The sequence below is a fragment of the Blastomyces dermatitidis genome (assembly GCF_000003525.1).
Source record: "Blastomyces dermatitidis ER-3 genomic scaffold supercont1.1, whole genome shotgun sequence".
Classification (NCBI taxonomy): domain Eukaryota; kingdom Fungi; phylum Ascomycota; class Eurotiomycetes; order Onygenales; family Ajellomycetaceae; genus Blastomyces; species Blastomyces dermatitidis.
The window spans coordinates 504,907-531,694 of NW_025544774.1; the positions used below are offsets into that span (position 1 = coordinate 504,907).

Here is a 26,788-nt window from a genome sequence, read left to right on the forward strand (position 1 = left end):
AGAATTCTCATACTGAAGTCATAATTAAAGATTCTAAGACTAAGTTCTTTTATAAGAAATGTGTCAAGATAGATATAATACAAGATTATTTAAAAACACTGATATCTAGATCTATTTAACTCATTGAGAAGATTTATATTAATCTTATAGATAATAGATGTATATTAAAAGATCTCTCTAACTATCTCTTAGAGTCTCATCAGAGAATCAGATACTGAATACTTATTATCTATAATATAACTCACTACTGTTGAGTATATTTTTTAAAGTTCAAGAATAAGACTGTTCAATACTTTAAGTTATGACTCAGATTCATGAGTAATCTCAGATATACAGTCTCTGCTTTTCTATGAACTGATATTGATGATGTTTTTCAATTCACATGTATGTACACAGTTATGAATTTATATAATATTAAATGAGAATTAACAGTATTACATTTATCACATCAGAATGATGTTTCTGAATGTGAAATTCATACTATTATAAAATGAGTTAGAGCTGCTCTTTTGAAAGATAATCTCTCTAAGAAGTTCTGAGCAGATGTTCTAGAGACAGTGATTATAATAATTAATAATACTCTCATATCTACAGTTCTTTATAACTCAAAATTTTAACTCTCTACTACAGAGACTTCTGTGATTTCAAGTTTACATAAGATTTCTTAATATACACTTATGAATATCTCACTGAATGTGAGACATTTTCACTGATTAGATACAGAGATTTTTATTCACTTGTATAAATCTCAGCAGTCTGCAGATAAGCTTTCTTCATGTACTAATTTCTATTATATTATTGAATTCAGTGACATATTAATATATTATCTATAACATCTCAAATCTGATAAGATTATTATTAGTAGTGATGTGAGATTTCTGATCACTGAAAAACCAGTTATTATATCTGTAAAACTCATTAATTATATTATTGAACTGAAGTCTGATATTTATCTAATTAATAATAAAGATATCTCTGACATTGATGATCTGAATTCTATATAATTATAATCTGTGAAATTGCTGACTACTTATACTTTAAGTCTTATTACAGACAATCTTCTGAAGTTCTATAAGAATGTTATATCTCAGTTAAAGAGAATAGAAGATTATTAAAAGAAGTTTATATAATGTAAGATTACTGATCTGAAGAGATATAATATATGAAGTTTAATCTCTAGATCTGATATCTTAAGAGATGAACTGATTACTTCAGACTGTTAAGTATTTCTTAAGAAAGATAGATCTGTGAATCTGAATATTAATTCTGATAATATTCTTAGAAAATTATATTGAGTGATTTGTAATAACTGATTTAAGAAGAATTTTAGAGAAGAGATTTATACTTCTGTTATCACTGATACTGTTAATTATATTCTTTTTATAATAGCAATACTACACAGTTAAATACTCTATCAGATGAATATAGTAATAATATATCTTTATAAGTATCTCACTAAGAAGATCTATATAAGATAATTTATCAGATTTGAGACAGATTCATTGAAAACACTTATTTACACAGTTGAGAATAGTCTATACAGTCTGAATTCTGCAGTGAAGATCTGATATAATTACTTAATAACTCTGTTAAGTGATCTTGAATTTATAGTTAACACTTATAATTCAGTACTTTAATATTATATATTCAGATATCACCTCTATATAACAATCTATATTGATAATCTTAATATTATATTCAAAGCTTCTGAGAATGCTGATTGACTAGTGAGTATACTTAGTGAGAAATTGAAAGTTAAGAATCTACATCAGTTAATCAAGTATTTAAGTATAAAGATTAATTATTTGAATAAGAGAATTGATTTAATACATTGTCAATATATTAAATATCTTATTAAGAATTTCTATCTTGATAATATAGCTGTTAGACTGGCCGTCAGAATCATGAATTTCACATTTAATCTTATTTAGTCTGATTCTATACATTTCTTGATGTGAATCCCGCTGGGACTGGCTATTAAAAAAACATGTAAAGTGACTATATATCAGATCTTAAAATGAAATCATGACTTGAAAAAAATAAGAAAGTGATCTTATTTAATCTCATTTAGTCTCATTCTTGATATAAAGTTACTATTTTTAGACATTTTAAGGTTTTTTTAGACTATTTTTAATTTTTTAAAAAGTAACACTTTTTGATAACACTCAAATGAGATTTAAAGTCATTTAAAGCAATAAAAATAATTTAAATTGAGAAGTGAAAATCATGATCTTATTTGAAAAATGTAACAAGAGTAGACAGTAAGTCTCACTGAGACAGTATGAGACTACTATCTAATGTTAAAACTGTGTAATGAGATCAGTTAAATTGATAATGAAACTATTAAAAAATCTGATTCTGATCTCAGACACAGTCACACGGTCAGTCTAACAGCTGTTACTAGAATATTAATAAAGAATGAATTCTGTATTAATAATTTCTCTATATCTGAGAAAGAGACTGATTTCATAATTCAGTAATATTAATATAATATAAGTTACTTGTAATATTTTACAGTTAAAATATATTCTGATATTACTTATACTGTCTTACTACTTACTTAACAGAATATTGATTCAATATCTTAATATTAAAAGACTCTATTATACATTATATATTATTTAAAAGAGATTATGAATCTGAGTATTTTCTACAGACACAGTCTGTATAAGAAATCTATTTCTACTGATCTTTTCATTATCTCTGATTTCTCTGATAATTTCTATCTACTCTTTAACTACTCAGATTCTGATTAGACTGATTTCTTAAATAGTGATAGAAAATCAATATTCAGCTATATTTTTAAGCTCATAGATAGTCTGATTTTATGATATTTAGTGAAGCAATCTTGTATATCTTTAAGTTTTAATAAAACTGAATATATAGCTCTTAGTAAGATAATCTGTAAGATAATATAAATCTGAAATCTTATAATTGAGCTTGACTTCATCACTATATCTCTGATACAGATTCTCACTGATAATAAGAGTGCTATAAATCTTACAAAGATGATAGTTATTACAGTCTGAAGTAAACATATTACATTTTCATTTTTCATGTTAACAGTTAAATCAGAGAATCATTGATTTAAAATATATTCTCACTACTTAGATAACAGTGAATGAACTCACTAAATCTCTAAATACTATGATATTTATATAATTCATGATTTTACTAGATCTTACAGTATAAAAGTTGAGAATGTTTAATTTTACATTTGTATTTGATTTTGACAGACTATCTTGATGATTTGAGTGTTTTTGTATGTGATTCTTATTATCTTGAGAGGGAGTGTTGACTCTTACAGCCGTTGCGGTTAGCGATTCCACTAGATCACGTGACTCATCACTATATTATGTTCTTTGTAAATAGATCTCAATACAACCTTCAACTATTCTACGTGTATACAGAAAACTTGACCTTGCTAAGTGCGTTACTTGACCGTGCCACTACTATGTATACAGAAAACTTGACCTCGCTAAGTGGCTCACTTGATCTCATTATGTAAGTTGACCTTGCAAATGTAGCTCATGTCACTACCTGACCTCACTTAATACATTTTTTCTTGTAATTTGAAACCACTCAATTATTTATCATCAATTCTACAATCAATTCAAAATCAATTTAAAATCAATTTAAAATCAATTTAATACTGAAATTATTCTTGAATTTAATAATAAAGTAAGTATTTATATAATTTACACTGAATTGACTATTAATTGATTTTCAATCAATTATTAATTACTTAAATATACAGATTGAATTTATTTTATTACTATAATTAATTAACAATTAATTCAGAATCAATTCAAAATCAATTCAAAATTAATTTAATACTGAAATTATTCTTGAATTTAATAATAATACTGAATTGATTATCAACTGATTTTCAATCAATTATTAATTATTTAAATATATAGATTAAATCTATTTTTTATTACTATAATTAATTCAGAATTAATTCAGAATTAATTTAAAATTAATTTAAAATTAATTATTAAATATTTTTATCTTGATATATTTTAAAATTCTGTAAAATATCTCTTTATATTCTATATGAATTTATCTATTCATTTAATTGATTATGAATCAGCTATACATGCTTTGATTGATTGATAAGCTGAATGAATGAGACTATAAGTGAATTGAAAGATTGAAAGTTAATTATCAACTGATTATTACTGTATTGTGTGAGGTCAGTGTGATTCGGAAGAACGTACGACTGTCGGATAATACCGCGGCCGCTTCCGAACTACTAGCGTACGCGTACAAGTGTAAAGGGGCCATAGCAGCCGCTAATTAAATTAGTGTATGATATTACAATATATAAGAAGCCAGTGTATGCCTGTAATTGTATGCTGGCTTAAGCAATCTTTGAATCACATCTGATAGTATGTCTAAAAACTGATGAGAAGTGCAGGCTTCTCCAGAGTGTGATAATTCCACCTATGAAGTGATTTGTAGTTATCATGCCAGTGTGATTCTAGAATGTCTCAAAAGATAGTATATGAAGAGTGATGAGTGAAAGAGCATCTGATTGATACTGCTTCACTTATTGAGGAAAAACTCCATGTTCAGGCAAATGTCATGTATGTGAACAGATAAGATGTGAGAAAAGAAATGAGAGTGATGAATCAGATTTAAAGAAGACTGCTCTTCACTTAAAGAAATAAAAGAGAAAAGTGATCATCATCAGAGTTGTATGATAATAACAGAAATCATATAATAATATAGTAATAGAATGATATAGTGATATAATAATACAGTGATATAGTGATATAATAATAGACATTGTATAATTAATCAGAAATCACTGAAATGAATATCTTCTCTAGCTGATATAAACAATATTCTTCTCTGCTATCTGAACTGAAAGATATGCAGAACCTTTCAGAGAGTTTACTTAAAGCAGTAAGAAAAGCAGTTGAGACTGCTGAACTGAAATTGAAGCTCTGTACATGTATAAGAATTCTAAATGAGATTGAGGCCTTGCATACACAGTGGCAGGCTGAGACAGAAGTTAAATAACAATTGATATTTGCTGTGAATCAGGCATTCACTATGAAGAGCTTCACTGACACAATCATCATCATCAATAAGAATAGAGAAAACCAGATCTTAGACCTGTAGCAGAAGACTGAATGTTTACACAGACAGGTGACTACACTGAACCTGAAGATCTCATCATGATTATTCATGATCTCTTCAGAAGTGTACACATCATTGAAGACTGCTGTGCAGGATGAGAATCTGAGTATGAAATACATCAAGCTGAGAGATCTACTGAAGTTATCAAGCTTCAATGATAACTGAAAAAATAATGCTGCAATCAGCTGACTAAGTCAGATGCAATCATATTATTGAATTGAATGAGAACTCACAGACAGACAGTTAATGAAATTTCAACAAGTCTTAAGATCTGCCACATTTCTATGCAGAAAAGTGAAGTTATTATAAATGACTGATAAAAAGATAAATCTTGCAGATCTGAAGTGATATTCATTCTCATGAATATGAAATGAGTTTTTCAAATGAATCTTGCACAACTTTGAGAAAGTGAATATATAAGATAAGTGTTATGAATGCTTCACTGAGTGTAGATAAGTGAGTGATCTTACATCATACTTCACACACTTCAGCTTATACTATCTTGTGTTGAATGAAGAGCTTTTAACATCTTTCTGTTTACAGATCTTCATTCATGATCTTACATCTGAGTTGAGAGTGAAATGAAAATGCTTAATCTTATAATCAGGCATGATGAAAGAAGTATACAACATTCTCATTGTATGAGAATAAGTAAGTCAATTGTGATAGAAAATACTGCAATTGAGTATGTCTCAGTGAAGAATGAATAATCAGACTTCTATAATACAAGTTATACATCTGAATGTGATGAATTTAGATCTGAATGCTATTGCTAAAGCACTGAATCCCCTGAAAAAGAGATTCTCTGAGTGGAAACCTTGGTATCGCGAGCATTGAGCTTGCTTCAACTATGAATGTTAAAATCATAGTGCAAAAGATTGCACTCAGTGTGTGCAGTCAAGAGAAGTAAGAGAGTCAAAAAACTAGCAGAATCAGTGAGCTTGAAGACACTCACTGATATTCTATGAAAAGTCTTCAAAGTGAAAGAGATGCCTGTGTTAGATGACTCTCTGAATTCTGTAAATACTAAGAGAAAGCAGGCTCCTGACTGAGATGCAGATGAGAATGAAGTAAATACTCATCTCAATGTCTTGAGGTCTGAAATGTTAATGTATAGAGAGCACTTGAATAAGAATTGAGAGATAGCTGTAAAAGTGTTAGCAGATACAGAAGCTTCTATACAATATATTAATAATTATATAATCTGAAGATTGAAAGAGATCTGCTGAGTGAAGAATTCTCAATGCATAAGATTATCTGATAACTGATATTTAATATCATCTGCAAGAGTAAGAGTTTCCTTGCACTTTGAAGAATGATCTTGTTATATTTGAGCGTGAGAGCTGCAGAATGTGAAATATGATCTTATTCTTGAACTTGATTGATTTCAAAGATTCAACCTGCAGATTCAATGATGTACATGTCATATATAGTTAACTGATAGAAAGAAAATGATTCATATGATTCTATCAACTGATATGAGAAGAACATTTTACATCTCTGATATAGAAGGATTAAATCTGCTTATGTATTAACAAGCAAAGAGAATAATTTACAAGATCTCATCTGAAAGTATTCTATATATCATATGAAACTCAGAAGTGAAGAAAACTAAGATAAAGAATATATGAAAGAATAAGTGTATGAAGAAGCTTCTGAAGAAGTATGAAAAGATCTTCTGAACAGATCTTTTACTGAAATTGCTGTCAGAATGAGAATTTGTACATGAGATTGACATAGAAGATGTAAAACCAGTCAATCAGAATGTATACTCTCTGTTATAAATGTATCTTGAAGAATAGAAGTGTCAGATTATCAACCTTCTAGAATGTAATCTTATATAATTCTTATCAAGCATGTGAGGCTTTTCAGTTCTATTCATAAAAAAGATGAGTGAGAAGTGACAGATGTGTATTGATTACTGAGCACTTAACAAGCTTATGATCAAGAATGAATATTCACTGTCATAAATTCAATAACAGTTGAATATGATTGAAAACACCTGATATTTATTGAAGATTGATCTTCTCTCAGAATACTGACAGATCTGTGTAGATGAACTGTCAGTTCTGTGAACTGTGTTTAATACACAATGAGAGAAGTTTGAATTCCTAGTAATATTATTCAGTCTGACAAATGTATCTGTTATCTTTTAAACAATGATGAATATAATTCTTCATAAACAGAATGAAATCTCATGTCTTGTATATCTCAATGATATTCTAGTCTTTTCAAACTTATATAATGAATATCTGAAGTATCTTGATAAAGTGCTTACAACTCTGACAGAGTATAAGCTCTATACTAAATCAATCAAGTGTGTGTTTGAAACAGAAGAGTTGAAGTTTATAGAATATATAGTGAGTGATGACTGTATACATCTCATTCTGAAGAAATTGAATGTTATAGTGAATTAACTGCAGCTGAGAAATGTATATCATGTATAACAGTTTCTTAAGTTAATCTCATACTACTGCAGATTTATCAAGAATTTTGTATGAATATCTGCATCACTCTCAGATCTCTTAAGAGAAATGAATGCAAATCTGTGAAAGAAGAAGTTTTATTCAATCATCTGAAATACTGTGTGTGAAGAGACTTTTCTCACACTGAGAGAATATGTAACAATATTCTCAGTGCTTATTTAATCAGATTGTGATAAACCTTTCTACATTGAGATAAATGTATCTGAATGAGCTATCAGAGACACTCTTCTACAGATGAGTAAGAATGACAAGCTGCACTTGATAATATATAATGATAGAAAACTATCAGATGCTGAGCTTAATTACTCAGTGTATGAAAAGAAATTGCTAGTAATCAAGCACATACTGATGTTATGAGATAGATATATTAACAATAAGTATATAATAACAGTGATCACAGATTACAAAAGCCTTGTCTATCTATAATTAATAATAAAACCTTTTAAACACTTAGTATATTGAATCTCGGAGTTTCAAGTGTATAATCTTCATATTAAATACTGAAAAGAATCAGATGTAGTGATGCTGAATATAATCAGTTACAGACTTGATTTCATGAGTGAGAATTCTGTGAACCAGGTATAAGAAACATTCACATTAAACACACTGAGAGAATGCAAGGAATCAGAATGAGTAAATGTCATGATCTCTTGCTTAAAGAATGATAAGATGTCAGATAATAAGTATCTTATGAAAGTAGTAGAAGAGATGCTTCTGAACTTCAAGCTGAGAAAATTGAAAAATAACATTATGCTTTACTGTGATCTAGAATACATGAAAGCTCTCTATCTAGAATCTTTATTTAGATATGACTTAGTGACTTATATGTATAAGGAATTTGATCACTTAGAAAGCTCTGAACTCATGAGTGTACTTGAATCAAGAGTGTACTGATCAAGCATGATTAAGAATATTCAGACATATGCTCATAAGTGTCTGAATTATCAGATTGTGAAAGAATCTAAGAAAGAATTAGAATGTGAGAAAGTATAACATCAGATAAAGTATATGATACAATTATTCAAATAATGAGAGATGAATCTCATAGATATATTACTACAAATGTCAAATGAAAATTGATGAATAATCACTGCTATTGATTACACTACTGACTGGCCAGTCATAAAAGCAGTTTCAGAGATAACAGAGAAGATGATAGCAAAGTTTCTACATAATGAGATCTATGTCAACTATGAAATGCTGTGTGAGATTCTAACTGATAACAGTGTGAACCTTGTAGAAGAAGTGATAAGACATTTTATAAGTCAGTTACAGACAAGACATTGTAGAACAATGTCATATCATTCACAGATAAACAGAAAGATGAAATGCTTGAATGAAATCTTGAACAACATGCTGATGAAATATCTAGTGAGTAAGCCTATAAGACTATGAGATGAATATCTCGGGCAGGCACTATTGACCACGCGGATTCAACAGCATGCAGTCTTCAAGTGTTCATCATTCTATCTGTTGTATGGATTGCATCCGCGCATTCTGGAGAATGCTTTGAAAAAGATGAGAGAGAGAACAGCAGTTGCGGACGCAGCAGTTGTGAACATGAAACTAAGATTGAAAGAGATCAGTCATGCATGTGTAAAAGCTAATGAGTTACTTCTGAACTGAGCAATTCAATCAAAAAGAATATGAGACTCACTTGTTAAGAAATTGAGTCTCAAGATGAGAATATAAGTTCTTGTATACAATGAGAATTCTGAGAAGTTTCAATCTAGGTGATTTGAGCTATATAAGATACTCAAATCACATTCTCTGAAAATGTACATATTGAAAGAATTAGAGAGATGAATCTTACACAACTTAATCAATAATTCATAACTTATGAAAGTAAAGATGTAAGATCTGAGTGAATTATAATTATCTACAGCACTATTATCAGTATTGAAAAAGAAGAGACTTACAATTGAAAAGTCTTGTGAAGTAAGAGAAATCATAGACACTTATAAATCAGATGATTTCACTTATTTCAATCTTTTCATAATTATAAGAAAAGAATGAGAAGAAATGAAGAAATCAGATAAATGCTATACTTTAATAAGTGATGAGACTGTAGCTGATTGTATAATAATGTGCTGCAGATAGTGAGTACAATATGACAAAGAGCAGTCTTAAAGTAGCAGACTTGCATATGAATCAGATTGCAGAAGAAAAAGAAATTCAGAGTTGAATTTAACTGTTTACATCAGTTTAATTGTAAAGACTATAGAGGACAAACTATCTGAAACATCTGCAGATGTATGAGATCAAGTTATCTCAATCTCTGAGAATGCTCAGAGATCAGATGAGATTAGTTTTGATGAGCTGTTTACTGTAGTGATCTGAGTGAGTGAAGAGAGACAGTATAATGCATGAGACAGAATCACAAAAGATAAAAGCTGTCAAATCTAGTCACTGAACACTGTATCATATAGAGATCATGTAAGAGTAGTAGCTAGCAGATAAAGAAAAAGCATAAGAAAAGAGATGATGAATTGATCATCAATCATAAGAATCAGCTGTAAAAGACAAATGTTATCATACACATCTCATTCATTTTTATATATCATATGTTAATCTATTTTCAATGCTATGTCATCTGAAAAATGTCAAAAACAAAGAAAATCTCAAAACTTGAGATCTGTAAGAGATTTGAGAGCTGCAAGCTGCTCTTACAATAATACTGTGCATGTCTCTGATTCCTCTACTGCTCTGTGTATAACATTAATGTCATTTATTGCAAGATTGACTGGAATGCTAATATAGAAATGCGCATGCATATGTGTAGAGAAATTGAAGAAGAGCATGGAACCTGCAGAATCAGAAGCCAGAGCAGAGAGAACAGAGACAGAAGAAATGAAAGAAGAAGATACAGAACTGAATGAATGACAGTGAGAGTCATCTGAGACTGAACACTTATAACTCAGTGTGCACACAATCTTCCTCACAGAGAAGAAAGAGAGAGAGAAAGTGATGAGAGAAGCTTGAGAATGAGAGAGAGTAGTCTCAGTGATGTTGTTATCTTTGATCAGAATGACCTCTGATATCAAAGCAACTAAGAATCATTGTTAGCATATGAAAATTGTAAAAGCAGGGATAATAATTACTGAACAAACACTTACTGGTCTTCAAATTGTATATGTAATTACAACATGCATGAGACTCCTCAGGAAGAGAGAGAGAGACATGAGAGAATGCAGAAAGCAGAATGCAGTGTGTGAACAGCTCATTCTCATGATAACATCTCAGACAAGATGTACAAGTCTCACACCCGCGGGTGTAAAAGAGTACAATATTCGCATTTCTGTTTCTGAAAACATGAATATTCTTTATCTGCATTATGAAGTTGAACAATAACTGTTAGAGAATAAACTGATATGAGTTGATCATTCTGAAGATATTAGTCAGAGTGAATGTATCTGCAGTATTGAATTTAACAGTTGTGAAAAGTTTCTTAATGTCTGTGAATGTCATGACTTCATGCACAGCAAAACTCATAACAATTTCCTCTAAAAACAGGAAAATCAGTGTCAGAAAGAAAAGATGAAAAAGAAAAAGACTTACAATCTTAACACTGTTGAGAGAGGAAGTAATTCTCTGATATGAATAAATAATTGTCTTATTACAAATATTTAAAATAAATATAATAATTGACATCTGTGACTGAGCTTTAGATAGTTGTGTCATATACTGTCTTCATATAATAAATCATTCTGGGAGTTGATAAGAAGAGTGAGAGTGTATATGCTGAGAGACATGATTCACTGAGTCTATGCAATATCTTCTTAAAATGAGAAGAGCTAGTAATGAAGACAGAGACAGTAAAATCAGAAGTAACAGAAGTAGAGATTGCAGAAACAGAGATAGTGAGAGTGAGAGAATCAAACACAGAGACAAGTATAGAAGATTAAAGAGTGACAGAGAAAGAGATAGAGAGAGAAGCAGCAGAGAAAGAAGTAGCAGAAGAGGTAAGAGAGAGTATAGAAGACTCAGTCACATATGATATAGATAATTTCTTTATTATCATATTCTTCAAGTTCTTGATCAAGGATTTCACATCAGGTTCACTATCATTGACAGATGCAGATCTGTCAATACATGAAGATTCTATATGAATAAAAACAAACATATCAGCATCTGTGTTCATGTAAAATTATATCAGAAAACATGATCAGAAATCTGCTGAGAAGAAGAAACAGTTAAGAGTGTATAAGAAGATGAAGAAGATGTGTCATTATTCATAATAATACATTATTCTGACAATTGTTAGAAGATAAACAAGTTCTGACTATGTTTCATAATGTATTATACTTACTGCTAATGAACTGCCTGATATGAGTACTACAATAATGCTTATTATGAGAACAGAGAGTCATTGTCAGAAATATGTATAATGTGATAGATGAACAGATAGAAAGAGTTAAATAGAAGAAGAAATAGAAATCTTGAATAATGATAACATTCAATGATGATAAAATGAAGAAGATGATTAAAGAATGAGAAAAGTTAGTAAATAAGTAATGTAATATAGTGAAAGTTTCTTTATGAGAGTGTATACAGAATGCTAGCTGAATCAGAGATAGATCACACAATTATGAAACACTAGTGATGAGCTAATCCACATGAAGCTAGAGTGTACAACATGGTCACATGAGCATGACCAAATCTGGTGAGGGAGAATGTGATTTGAAAGAATGTACAACTGTTGAATAATACTGCGGCCGCTTCTGAACTACTAGCATACATGTATGAGTGTAAAGGGGTCATAGCAGCTGCTAATTAAATTAGTGTATGATATTACAATATATAAGAAGCCGGCGTACGCCTGTAATTGTACGCTGACTTAAGCAACCTTTGAATCACATCAGAGTCATGATTATGTAATGAGATTAAGTAATGCACTTAGTGAGATTAAGTTTTCTGCTTTCTAGTTACTATCTGATCTCACTCAATACATCTTTTCTTATAATTTGAAACTACTTAATTATTTATTATCAATTCTACAATCAATTTAAAATTAATTTAAAATCAATTTAATACTGAAATTATTCTTGAATTTAATAATAAAGTAAGTATTTATATAATTTACACTGAATTGATTATTAATTGATTTTCAATCAATTGTTAATTACTTAAATATATAGATTGAATTTATTTTATTACTATAATTAATTAATAATTAATTCAGAATCAATTTAAAATCAATTTAAAATTAATTTAATACTGAAATTATTGTTGAATTTAATAATAATACTAAATTAACTATCAACTGATTTTCAATCAATTATTAATTACTTAAATATATAGATTAAATCTATTTTTATTACTATAATCAATTCAGAATTGATTCAGAATCAATTTAAAATCAATTTAAAATCAATTATTAAATATTTTTATCTTAATATATTTTAAAATTCTATATTAATTTATCTATTTATTTAATTGATTATGAATCAGCTATACATGCTTTGATTGATTGATAAGCTGAGTGAATGAATGAATTGAAAGATTGAAAGTTAATTACCAACTGATTATTACTGTATTGTGCGAGGTCGGGGTCATGATTATGTAACGAGGTCAAGTGGCGCACTTAGCGTGGTCAAGTTTTCTGCTTCCTGCTGTAGGCTACTGGGGCAAAAGAGCTCAATCACCACCAGCGCCTGCTGGTAGAAGGGCCGACCAACCGCGGGACCCTCAACACCCCCCCTCGGACCAGCTACCACAGAGTACAATACTTCCCCTCAGTGGCTCCCTTCAGTGGCCTCCCCACAATGGCTCCTTTTAATAATGGACTCAGTCAGTCCTAGGGCTCACAGGACTTCTAGGGCACACTCCTGGGATGTCTCTTAGCACTGTTAAAATGTTCAAGGGTATTTGTTAGGAATTTTTAAGTCCATTCTGGGATTAAACCCATGCATGTTGACCACAGCGGGGCTCACGCTCAACGGTCTCATAACCTGTAGGCTACTGGGGCAAAAGAGCTCAATCACCACCAGCGCCTGCTGGTAGAAGGGCCGACCAACCGCGGGACCCCCAACACCCCCCCTCGGACCAGCTACCACAGAGTACAATACTTCCCCTCAGTGGCTCCCTTCAGTGGCCTCCCCACAATGGCTCCTTTTAATAATGGACTCAGTCAGTCCTAGGGCTCACAGGACTTCTAGGGCACACTCCTGGGATGTCTCTTAGCACTGTTAAAATGTTCAAGGGTATTTGTTAGGAATTTTTAAGTCCATTCTGGGATTGAACCCATGCATGTTGACCACAGCGGGGCTCACGCTCAACGGTCTCATAACCTGTAGGCTACTGGGGCAAAAGAGCTCAATCACCACCAGCGCCTGCTGGTAGAAGGGCCGACCAACCGCGGGACCCCCAACACCTGCTATCCTACAGAATGGAAGCTGAAAAGGGCTGCTTATGTAATGATGATAGCGGCGTTGAACGCGCCCAACGCGTCGCCGGAAACGCATTAATTTCGAATACTTAAGATATAGCATCACCACGCAAGCCGTCCACAGAAACCAGCTCCCCGATTCCCTTACAATTAACAAGATAACCCCCACTAAGATCTATCTCTTTTTTCTAAATTAAATATTTACGCCTCAATCAAGACTCATCTGTAAAACACAGCGCCAAAAACGCGCATCAGAAAGTTTCCTCCATTGCGTTTCAAGACTTGGTAGTTACCGCACCTATTCAAGCCCGGCAATCCAGGTACACGCAACACGCAAGAAGCCGAAACGAAAAAGGGTGCAAAAACATGTTCGCAATACAGCCACCTAAGAACAACACTGATTCACATCAACGTAATTCATCAATTACTCCAAACATTCTTCCGTGCCGGATTCATCATGACGGACCTGTTGAAATCTCGGCTAGATACTGGAATCCGGTAGTTGATGAGAGCAATCCTGGTATGTTTTTGGAAATCCCATTTTTATGCGAGTTTTGTCTTGTTTGTTTTTCTCTTGATTCTGCTCGTCTGTCTTTAATCTGTTTATTTTCATTATATACATCTATCACAATGGATTCTGTCTTCACTTCGGCAAATAGATGGAAGACCAGCTAACCTTTTCCTACAAGACACTGCAACCGCATACTTCCGAGGTAGAAGGCTTAGGGGACGGAGAGTTCTTATCCCAGAGGGATACGAGGGTATGTGTTTTGCATTTTCCATTTCGTCGCCATTATTTGATAGGGGACCATAGTTTGGGGGAAAAAGGCGAGACAACAAGTAATCTATCTGACTCCGTTTTAAAAAATATTGTTTCGAATCGGTTACAGGCGTTCTTGCAAGTACAGATTCAAGTCTCCAACTAGCAGCATTGGAATCCGGAACCAAGAAGAATGACCAAGGGCGATCGCATCGAAATTTCGATCTGGAAGAAGACGAAGATGATGATCATCACGATGATAGCGATGAAGATTACTGGAAGTCGTTCGCAGTAGTCGAAAAACAAGGTTCATTTTCGGATTTCATGGTATGGGACCATGAAAAAGTACCAGCCGCTGATGACCCTTTTGTTAAGGGCGTCAGCGAGTGGATTCGGTTCGCTGAGGCGGTGCGTATCCAGCTGTGATTTATGTTCATTCACCACTCAAACAAAATCTTCATGTCGTTTTTTGTTGTTCTGGCACTGTTGAGGATGTAAGACATGATCATTTGCTAACTTCCGCACAGATGCATGCAGCACCCTCTAATCCAGCACGGCAAGATAATGGAAGGGTCTATATGGAGCAAAAAGAGAGGGGCGAGACCCAAAAGGATTGCAGGAACTCGGCATCTTCATAAATGAGAATAATGCAGGGCCATGCCATTCCACTTCTTGATTTCTTGGTGCCTCAGAGTACTTGTTGAACAATTCTTGATGCAATTATTTATGCGATACCATAGTTATACCCAGCTCTGTACTGTACTTTGGCGCGTAGTTCTAGAACATTGGATAGAAGATTTTACCTTTGGCAACCACGTGCTGCACAACGATAAGGTTTTGGTAAGAATTACTCTGTATATACTATGCGTGAGGTAAAAAGAAAACCTCATCCAACAGCAACAACCGGTTCATGCACGAGATGGGATACGTCCAGTCCACGCATCTTATCATATCAGCCCCGCCGCCTTGGCAGCATGTTCTTCAAGGCCACGCCACGCTAAAAGTCCGCTAAGACTGCTCTAGAAGCGCTACGTTAATTCGGCCAAGGCTCAAACACAAAGCTTGATCTCAACTACGAACAAGAGGGCGGCATCGACTACACGTGGGTGTGTGTGTACAGGCGGGAAAAACGCATTATTTTCAATTGACGGCGAGACAACCACGGGCGAGCAACCATAACAACAGCCAAAATTCTGCGGAAGCTCCTCGGGACGTTTTGGCATTGTTATTTCGCATACCGTTACCTATGCACATTGCACATTGCACATTGCACGTTGCACGGCAACTAAAGCGTGGAACAGCTTTCTTCTGAGTGGCCGCCAACAGCGCCCGGATTGGACCTGCCTTTGCAACAATGGAGCAGAGGTAGTCTATGGCGCGAACTGCTGAGGCCTTCTCATGCTGAAAATACATAGAGTACAGTCTGTACGCAGAGAGAGAGCAGGTTTTGCTGAGTGATGACAGTGGCTGACAAGGTCTTTATTATTCCTCCATATCGCTTCATTACTATGAGCGGGGTCCCTCCCGTTCGCGACTTGGATTATCACGTCTTATCTTTAGGGCGTTAGCAACAACCATTATTATTGAGACTCGGGGAATTAGCCAATGCACGTGTGTGGCAGAGAAGCATCGTCGGCCAGCATCCACTTTTTGCACCGCTGACATTGTTGCATTCCGTGGATTTGAATCACAAACTGCCCATTCCTCAGCTCTTTTCCGGCATGCATCGTTGACAGGTATTATCGCCGCAGAAGCACGCCCCTCACTTCTGCGCGTCAACCCACGCTCTCGGGGTCTTCTGAGATCAAGCATCACCCCGGCAACAAGCATTCCTGGTCCACTCCCTCAGTCAGCTGTAATCGGCATAAAAGGAGATACGCCACCACCTCCTTTTATTTTATTTTTTTATTTATTTTATTTATTTTATTTTACATATATATATATATATATTTATGTTTTTTTTCAATTCCTTTCTGTTTCTCTTTTTATGTGCTGTGCTTCTCCAGCTGTCCATTCGTTTTATGAATTGCAGTGCCTGCATTCTTCTTTAAACCATGAAGTTTTCGTGGGTCGCCGGTGTTGCGCTGTTCTCGTCTGCGGGTCTAGCGCAGACATACCAGCGCCTGGGAGGATGCCCTGAGTTGGGTTGTGTTTTCCCACCAGACCAGTATGCTCTCCTCCCTATTTTTCTTTTTTTCTTTCTTGTTCTTCATTCATAGTTCGGAATCATTGGTTGGCAAATCGGTGTTTCTTGAGTTGGAAAGATACGTGGTGTTTGAAAAACTAACAAATTCAACCCAAAAAACATTCAGGGCGGATTTCCTGGCTGGACAATATTTTGACATCCGTGTCGAAGTCCATTCGCCTGTCAATGGCTCTGAGGCCCGCGACGGAGAGCCGGATCCCAACTTCACTTTCACTCTCATGAAGAAGGGTCGTAACAGTAAACCAAAACCAGTTACCGAATATTTTGACGTAGAAGAACCCGAGCTTGAGAAATGGGACTTCAGTTGGTATGAAGGTAAGTTTGTTTGGCCATTCGAAAGAAATACAATTGAACACTCAATCAAGGATCTGAATACTGATCTTTGTTAAGACCTATTTGCGCGAGATGCGAAGAAACCCTCATTGGTCAAGGTCTCATCCAAGATCTATCGTCGCGTTGCGTTGTACCACCCAGGAGACTATGAGGCTACCCTCACCTACTATGATGGCAAGACAACGACAGCTAGCTGGCACGTTCGAGACTTAGCCGCAGTTCGCAAGGCGAAGAACGTGATTATGTTCATTGGTGATGGCATGACCACTAACATGATCACCGCTGCGCGTATGATTGCCCATCGTTCCGTCAACGGCAAATTCCAGACCACTATGCAGATGGACAAGTTCCCTGTTCTCGGTCATCAAATGACCCATTCCTTGGACTCGATGATTACCGATTCTGCCAACTCTGCCACTTCTCTTTACACTGGCCACAAAACGACTGTCAATGCTCTAGGTGTCTACAGGGATTCCTCTCCATCATCATTTGATGATCCCAAAATCGAGACCATTGCCGAGATCTTCCACAGGGTTTATCCCCGTGCTGGTATTGGGATTGTTACCACTGCTCAATTGTGTTAGTTTTGCCGCTCCTTAGGATTTTCTTTTCGTTTTTCTCTTTCCAGTTGAACAGAAGGAATAACATAATACTCTTCTAGCCGACGCAACGCCAGCTGCATTGCTTGCTCATACGAAGGATCGGCGTGAATCCGGGCACGTGATTGACTCATACTTCCAGGGCTCGACTAATTACACCTGGACTGAGTGGGATGGACCGGACGTTCTTTTCGGCGGTGGTGCAGAGGACTTCCTTCCCGCAAGTGCGTATCTAGGTCAAGATTACTATAAGCTCTTTGCGGAGAAGGGATACAGCGTCAGCTGGAACAACACTGCATTGGCTCAAGCCCCCAACACCGAAAGAGCGTTGGGTGTATTCTCGAAGGGTGTCATGGCTAAGTGGCTCGACCGAAATATCTACACAGACAACCTCAAGAGTCAGAAGAACCACCCAGATGGTTCGGAGAAGGACGCAGATGACCAACCCGGCCTCAAAGAAATGACCCTCAAGGCCATTGACATCCTAACCACTCGCACGTGCAACGATGGTTGGTTCCTCATGTCTGAAGCCGCCAGCATTGACAAGCAAATGCATTCTCTTGACTACGATCGCGCTCTTGGAGAGCTGCTCGAGCTCGATGACACTGTTCGTGCCACGGTCGAGAAACTACACCGTATGAAGAAGCTCCATCAGACTCTTATCCTCGTAACAGCTGACCACGGCCACGGCTTCGACGTCATGGGCACTGTTGACACGGAATACCTCAACGCCCAAGATACAGACCGAGCCAAGCGCGATGCTGTCGGCATCTATGAGGCATCAGGCCTGTCACAGTACACTGTGCAGACCGAGGGATCATTCCACTATAACGGGGGTGCCCATTTCCCTGCCCAATGGGATCCCCGTTACTCACTGTTCGCTGGAGTCAGCGCAAACCCGGATAGAAGAGAAAACTACCAAGTCCACAAGGATGGGCCACGAAGGCCTGCGGTGACATTGGAAGACGGATCCAAAGATTATTATGTTAACTACAAGGATGGAGTTTCTGGATTTGTGATTAACGGAACTCTGTCAGCTGCAGAGCCTCAGGGCGTGCACTCTTTGACCGATGTGCCCGTTTTCGCCATGGGCCCGTGCCAGAAAGAGTTTGGAGGTATGATACTCACTTCCTCTTTTTTTTTTTTTTTTTTTTTTTTTTTTTTTTTTTTTTTTTTTTCCTTAGCTATATCACCTATGCCATTCAATCCCTAGATCCCTAGAGGGGGGGAAGGTGTTATACCAGACCGCGTTAAAAGCACGCTTAAAATAATTTTTACTAACATACCAACCCACTGCAAATCTAGGTGTCTACAACAACATCGACATTTTCTTCAAGATCGCCAAGTGTCTTGGCCTCAGCCGATCAAAGGCAGATAAGTGGAAGAAGATACATTAGGCGGATTTTTTTCTTTTCTTTTAGAGTAGTGAATGCGGAAGCATCAGCGGGTATTTGAAAATATACTGAGAGAACAACTTCAAATGTTTCTGCTATTCGAGATCCGTCACTCATCTGCGTAAATTTACTGCTCATCGCCATTATTGGACAGACAGCCCCCCTCCATTTTAGTTTTCCGTCATTGCTGTTTCTTTTTATACCTCATACCTTAACTTTATTCTTGATGTATATACATTCTTCTTTCGCTTCTTCGGATCCTACCTTTTATCCCCATTCATATCCGTAAAATAGTATCTCTTCTGATGAAAAACGGTTGTTAATGCCGTTTTGTTTTATTTATTTATTTATTTGTTTGCGGAACGACTTACGCTGGTAGGTAAGTTAGGTTACAGATCCCCTAACGGCGGGAGGGAAAATGAAAAAAAATAGATTGGAGGTGAGGAGAGTTTCAATGACCAACACGCCAACTTCTCCAAGACGAGGGCCATAAATAGACAAGTTGCTGTAGCCACGCCCACAATGAGCTACCCTACCTGGGTAGTAGTGAAAAGAGCGTTTTGGCGAATTAGGAAATTTACAGCGCTGGGCAACCTCCCAAACCTCGGATTTTACTATTGAGGATGCTTGCCTGGCAGCCTGAGTTTAATTTCGCGAATGTTTGGCTGTCTGTTGCCTCGGGAATGACATGTAGAAGATACAATCGGAGGTATTGTCGAGTTCTGCTAATTAGTATGGATATACGCTGTAGAGAAGCTTTCTACCTAGGGTCAATTCAGAAAGCTTGTAGGCTGCCTTGCCTTGAGATGCTCTCAAGGTTTAAGAGCTAGTACAGACGCCTAACTGTAGTAGCTGCCAACTTGCTATAATCTGTAGAAGAATTAACATTGATGGTGTTCGTATAGAATGTGAGACACGTGACTGCAGTAGTTAACTGCCTAGCCGAAGCAGCTACAACAATCAGATGGGATGGCAGACATAGGTAAGTTACCACATCAAGATTTATTTGCATAATCACAGATTAACCAAGGCGGGAAGCTCCGAGCTTGGTGAAACAGAAACTATTCATTGCAGTGGGAATTCGGGTTATTTAACTCGATGGCTGAATATAAACAGGCGGAGAGCTTGATCCCGCAATTCAAAATAGAGAGATTGCTCAACCAAGGTTGGCATTCCTTCCACTCCATTTACTTAGTCACTTTCCTACGGCATATCAAACGCCCATTCATAATGACATGAACCCTGTTGCCATTCGCTGCATTGTCTCTTTTCAGCCTGTGGTTTCCTCTCGACTAATCCATCCTTCCACTGCCATAGATCAAAATGACCGCCGCATATCCATCCTCGGATCCATCAATGATGCACCTGGCATACTAATCATCGAAAGAGCGGCTTTCGTTTCAGATTCGGAGTCCATTAAAGCGTTTCATGCTGCGTTAACTAATGTGGCTATCCTTGGGGCCAACGATATATACCGCTGGTACCTTGCATCAACTGGACAAAATCATGTTTCCCCACCAGACTTAAAACTAAATCTGATTTGGCCCTGCACGGAGCAGCACATCTTGAAATACTCGGCGCAAAATGTGCGCATGGTTACGGAGACGCCAGAGATATATGCGAACCACGTTCGCGCTTATATGCAGGGCAAAAGAGAGGACGGCAGGTTGAACTGGGTGTATAATATAATCGAAGGGCGGAAGGAGCAGGAGGATGTGATAATTCGAGTGTCTGACCCAGTTGAAGGGTTCTTGCTGTTGCCCGATCTTAACTGGGACCGCAAGACAATAGGAACTCTCCGTCTTCTTTGTCTAGTGGAGCGACGTGATATATGGAGCCTGAGAGACCTAAAGAAACAGCATATCCCATGGTTGAAACATATGAGAGAGAAGGTGCTAGACGGGGTCGTGAAGGTTTATCCCCAACTTGAGCGAGACCAGCTGAAGCTCTATCTCCATTGTACGTATTATACATTAGGATGCCATAAGGCGCCAGGAGTTGTTTTCTGTGTTCGCGCACTAATTTACCATCTAGACCAACCAACTTACTACCACCTTCATATTCATGTTGTCAATGTAATGTTAGAAGGTGGCTCTACACAATCTACGGGGAAGGCCTTTGGTTTGGAGAATATAATCTCGCAGCTAGAAACTATGGGCGGTGGACCGAATGCTGGAATGGCTGATGTTTCGCTCTCGTACTTCATAGGTGAGGAAAGTGACCTGTGGAAAACGGTGTTTGAACTCTTAAAACGAGGTGAGCAGCCCAAAATAGGTTGAGCTGAGGAATGATAAAGAAAACTGTTCTAGATAGATCTTGTTTACTTTATTTATTATTTCAATTGTTATAGATGAATACTCTATATGATAGAGCTATATAACTAGTAAAAGAAGAATTCCAAAGCAAGACTGATTAATCTGTCACTCTCACTTATTATAGTAACTATATGTAATACTATATATAAATTTCCCTTTTAAAATTGTATAAATACAAAGATAATTGAAAAAACTAATTGTGGCGGGCTGCGCCCGATCAATCACATTCCATAGATTCCCATTCTCTCTGAAAACCCACAGAATTCCTATTTTTCTGCCCTGAAGTTCCACCGCGTACATGTATAAATATTCACTTCAATTGCTGATTCTCACACTTTCTCATTCTTTTTCTTTTCTAACATTTCTCACTTTGTTATATAAGACCTATAAATATTATACTGATCTATTCAGTGTAGGCCTCTTATACTTGAAAAATGTTCATTATCTTCTCATTAGAAATGATTATCTACTGAGATATCTAAACACATAACAATGTGTAAGAAATAGAGAAAATAATCAATCAGTTAAGTAAACACTGAGTCTTAATCAGTTAAGTAAACACTGAGTCTCTAAATAGAAGCTTGCTTATCAGTCACTCTGACTCTGTAATAAAATCTTATAAAAAAATATCAGTGAAAGATCTGAAAGTTCTGATACTTTAAATATATAAGATATTTATATAATTACACTTCTTCTGATTTCACTGTTATTAAACTGACTGTGTAACCGTGTCTGAAACCAGGATCAGAATTTTTGATAGCTCTATTACTATTGTAGTGAATATATTACTTGTGAAAACAGAATTTTCTCAGTTCTCTCTGAAAATTATTGTAGTAAAACACTATTAAAAAATCAAAATATCTGCATTTCTCTAGAATTATTCAATATCATTTAATACACATCTTTTTCAATTAAATATTATTTAAATACACATCTTTCTTACTTTTATTATTAAATTTATATATATCAATTAATTCTTTTTTTAATATATCTTATAATATCTGCTGTTCTACTGCTTTACAAGTCTGTACAGAGACTTCTACTCTGTATCTCAGTCTTTTTAAACTATCTGTTTTAAAAGTTCTGAATAATGAAGAGAATCTGATCAATGATGAGATAAAGAAGTAGATAAATAAGAAGAATATAGAGACTCAGTCTGAGAATTCTTAATATCTATGAATATCTACATCTGAGTCTGACATCTTATACAGATTGTATAAATAAGTAATTATTAATAAGATAAAGAATAAGAGAGATGATAAAATGATTAATAAGTAAAAAGAAGAAGAAGAATTAGAAGAATAAATCTATAATTTCTATAATTAATTCTTCTATACAGATCTTTTAAATGTTAGTGATTATATTCTCTTCTTCAGCTCTGACAGCTTTAACTTTATTCAATATAACATTCTCAAGTAAGATAATTAATATGATAATGATAAAATATATAATAAAAGAAATAGAAGAACTGAATTCATAATCTCATTATTATTCACATTTAAATCTGCTATTAAATCTTTTATTAAATTCACTATTAAATTATTCATTGAATACACTATTAAAATCTTTTTTTAAATTCACAGTTAAATCTTTTATTAAATACACTGTTGAAATCTTTTATTAAATTCACTATTAAATCTTTCATTAAATACACTGTTAAAATCTTTTATTAAATACACTGTTAAAATCTTTTATTAAATTCATCATTAAAATCTTTTATTAAATTCACTATTAAATCTTTCATTGAATATACTCTTGAAATCTTTTATTAAATACACTATTAAATCTTTCATTGAATACTGTTACGTACTACATATTTATACTACATGTTCATATTACCCGTTATACGCGTATTTCTCATTATATCTGTGTAATTCTCAGAACACTTACTTTTTCCTTCTTTATATAGTTTTATTCTCTCTTATCTTAGCTAGTTAGAAGAGAATAAAACTTAACTTTATAAAATAATATTATATATAATAGCATGTCTATATACATGTTCTAGTATTCAGATTCAGTTATAATTGAATCTCAGATAAGATAGTAATTACAGCTTTTAATAACAGCTACTGTATAAAGATTGCAGACTTATAGATATAAGATTATTATTATAAAACATTATCTATATTATTTATTTAACTACTTCTGCTTAATTTCTATCATTACTCAGTTTATTTATATTAATATATTACTATACTATTATAATTCTCAGTCTGTGAACTTAATCAGATCTCATATTTCAGATTAAAATATTAAGAGATAGAAGCTAGTCTGTCTCTTTATCTCTCTTTCAGATATTAATAGTGAGTAGTAAATTATTATACATACTTTATCTCATAATCTCATCTTTTACTCATGAAGATGAAGATCTTATAAAATACAATTCTCTAGTTTTATCACTTTATTTTAAGATATAATTTAAAATTAATACTGTTATAATATTACTATATCAAATGAGTTTTCAGAATAAAAAACATTCTCACTTGATTAAAATCTCTTTTATAGCAGATTTTAAATATGTTAAAGCAGTATTTACTCTAGAAGAAGAATCTTCTTATACTATCTATCTAGTTAAGACAAGAGAGTAATTTACAGCTTTAAATCTCTCTTATAAATTAGTTACTAGATTCAAGGAATAAATCTGCAATTTAGATAAGAATTAAATTAAGTAAATGAAGAGCTTATAAATTTTAATTTAGATGAGAAATACAAAGCTAAGATATTTCACATTAATTTCAAACTGAGTATGAACTCAGATTTCACTCATACTACTTATAAGCATAATTTAATCTCTTCTCAATTAAGTGTATCAACACTGCAAGAGTAAATTCTTATTATCTCAGTATGTATCACTTACATTACTATGAACTGAGATGAGATACATAGAGCTCAATCAAGCTTCTATTTCAAGCAGTTATAATAAGTAAACAGTAATAATCTTACTTTAAGAATGCATCTTAACACTCATTCTAATTCTAATATCACAGTCAGCAGAAATGAAGACATCTATCAGTTATATAATATGAATGTGAAAAATCTCTCTATATTATACTCTGATAGCAGCTCATTCAATTCTGTACACAATATTTTTCATAAACATAGAGAAGTGCTCTGATATAGATACACTTAATATTCAGATAATAATTCTTTCTTCTTCTTATCTTCTTTCAATGAAGAACTCAGATGTCAGTTATAATATCATAGCAGATATCATCAACAGTACAGCTAATAATAAAGAAGATATAATTCTTCTTCAGTCTCTGAACTCTGAGAGCAAACACATCATCTTAAGCTTAAATCAGATGATATGATGATATTCAATACAGCTGAAGTTAATATCTGTATATTCATACTTCACTTTAAGTAAATTTCTGCATTGTATAAAGATGAAGTAGTATACATAGTACTCTTATAATATCTCTAAGATGAAGCTCTTGAATAACTTACTGATCTAGAGTCTGACACTATTCAAGCTATGAATGATGACTTATTCTGCTGAGAAACTGAACTATTAAAGCACTTTAAGAAATCAAGATAGTAAGTCTTGTAAGAAGCTCTGTTTCTACAGTACTGATTTTTCAATTATAACAGTCTATTTATATTCTTTTACTTTATCTGAAAAATCACTCTTCTGTGTGAGACAGAGATCACAGATCAAATTCAACTTATTCAGTATCTATACAATAATCTTGAAACACAGCTTTAAGTAATCTGCTCTGTTAATAAATTCACTGAAGACTTTTCTTCTTTAAATAACTTTCAGTGCAAGATTCTCAATCAGAATACTGCTGTATACAAATTGTGATCACTTAATTAACAATCTTCTCACCTCTTCAATAAACTCTACAATGACAGAAAGTATAAGTCTATGAATAACTTAAATATCAATCTCATCAATCAGCTTCTTAATTCTGAAAATCTCTGACAGTTCAATCACTGAAATAACTACAAGAATAGTAACAGTTAAAATGAATCACAGAGTTATAGCAATCAACATTACAATGACTGAAACAAGTGAAGAAAACTCTATAAGAAAAATCAAAATCAAGTCTTTCATATCATTCAGAATGACATGTCAGCTTATAAAGATATTGATAAAGATGTTATTGAATTACAAAGTAATATTGCATCTGAATCAGACACTTCTTCAAGCTTAAAAAATGATTAGTCAATCTTGAACATTATTTTTTCTTTATAAATATGTATAATATTCTTTCTGATTTCAATCTTCATTCTTTTAATATTTACAGAATGTCTGAGTTTTTATAATTATCTTCAACATCTCTTACAGCTGTAATGTTAGATAAACATGAATCATCATTTCTATTGATACAAGATACAGGTTTTAGATTATCTCTAGTTAAAGCTTGAACTGTTTACAAACACTTCTCATTCACTCTCATTAATTTCAATTTCAATCAAATTCAAATTGTTATACACAGTATATTCAAAATATCTCTCATCTCTAAGAAATACACTATTCTTTTCATTTAATATTACCAATCACTAGACTGGCCGCCGGGACTATGAATTTCATGTTTGGTCCCATTTGGTCTGATCTCATACATTTCTTGGCGTGAATCCCGCTGGGACTGGCTATCAAAAAAACAGGTAAAGTGACTATATATCAGATCTTAAAATGGAACCATGACTTGAAAAAAATGAGAAAGTGATCTCATTTGATCTCATTTAGTCTCATTCTTAGCATAAAGTTACTATTTTTAGACATTTTAAGGTTTTTTTTAGACTATTTTTAATTTTTTAAAAAGTAATGCTTTTTGGTAACACTCAAATGAGATTTAAAGTCATTTAAAGCAATAAAAATAATTTAAATTGAGAAGTGGAAATCATGGTCCCATTTGGAAAATGTGACAAGAGTAGACAGTAAGTCTCACTGAAACAGTATGAGACTACTATCTAATGTTAAAACCGTGTAATGAGTAGACTGGCCGCTGGGACCATGAATTTCATGTTTGGTCCCATTTGATCTGATCTCATACATTTCTTGGCGTGAATCCTGCTGGGACTGGCTATCAAAAAAACATGCAAAGTGACTATATATCAGATTTTAAAATGAGACCATAACTTGAAAAAAATGAGAAAGTGGTTTCATTTGGTCTCATTTAGTCTCATTCTTGGCATAAAGTTACTATTTTTAG

At 34.1% G+C, this 26,788-nt stretch overlaps 3 protein-coding genes across 3 annotated transcripts; all 3 read left to right on the top strand.

Annotated features, from left to right (window-relative positions):
* Nucleotides 1-14,388: 14,388 nt before the first annotated feature.
* On the top strand, nucleotides 14,389-15,420 carry BDCG_00065 (uncharacterized protein; the record flags this gene model as incomplete). The annotated part of the gene is made up of 4 exons (XM_045415573.1): nucleotides 14,389-14,542; nucleotides 14,712-14,783; nucleotides 14,913-15,190; nucleotides 15,310-15,420. 4 exons carry the CDS (start codon nucleotides 14,389-14,391, stop codon nucleotides 15,418-15,420), a joined length of 615 nt encoding a protein of 204 aa, XP_045271497.1.
* A 609-nt stretch (nucleotides 15,421-16,029) lies between these two features.
* Nucleotides 16,030-20,075, top strand: BDCG_00067 (extracellular phytase). The gene is made up of 5 exons (XM_045415574.1): nucleotides 16,030-16,949; nucleotides 17,095-17,303; nucleotides 17,379-17,900; nucleotides 17,983-19,035; nucleotides 19,226-20,075. Exons 1-5 carry the CDS (start codon nucleotides 16,837-16,839, stop codon nucleotides 19,315-19,317), a joined length of 1,989 nt encoding a protein of 662 aa, XP_045271498.1. The 5' UTR covers nucleotides 16,030-16,836; the 3' UTR covers nucleotides 19,318-20,075.
* Nucleotides 20,076-20,265: 190 nt separating this feature from the next.
* On the top strand, nucleotides 20,266-21,744 carry BDCG_00068 (mRNA decapping hydrolase). The gene is made up of 3 exons (XM_045415575.1): nucleotides 20,266-20,479; nucleotides 20,632-21,273; nucleotides 21,349-21,744. The coding sequence occupies exons 1-3, from the start codon at nucleotides 20,413-20,415 to the stop codon at nucleotides 21,591-21,593; spliced, it is 954 nt and encodes a 317-aa protein (XP_045271499.1). The 5' UTR covers nucleotides 20,266-20,412; the 3' UTR covers nucleotides 21,594-21,744.
* Nucleotides 21,745-26,788: the final 5,044 nt, after the last annotated feature.

Bases quoted from the DNA above. Each gene is read 5' to 3' on its own strand.
- BDCG_00067 (XM_045415574.1), top strand. From the start codon at position 16,837: ATGAAGTTTTCGTGGGTCGCCGGTGTTGCGCTGTTCTCGTCTGCGGGT. The intron at 17,304-17,378 runs GTAAGTTTGTTT...ATCTTTGTTAAG, and splicing joins GGACTTCAGTTGGTATGAAG to ACCTATTTGCGCGAGATGCG. The intron at 19,036-19,225 runs GTATGATACTCA...CTGCAAATCTAG, and splicing joins GTGCCAGAAAGAGTTTGGAG to GTGTCTACAACAACATCGAC.
- BDCG_00068 (XM_045415575.1), top strand. From the start codon at position 20,413: ATGGCTGAATATAAACAGGCGGAGAGCTTGATCCCGCAATTCAAAATA. The intron at 20,480-20,631 runs GTTGGCATTCCT...CCACTGCCATAG, and splicing joins AGAGAGATTGCTCAACCAAG to ATCAAAATGACCGCCGCATA. The intron at 21,274-21,348 runs GTACGTATTATA...TTTACCATCTAG, and splicing joins GCTGAAGCTCTATCTCCATT to ACCAACCAACTTACTACCAC.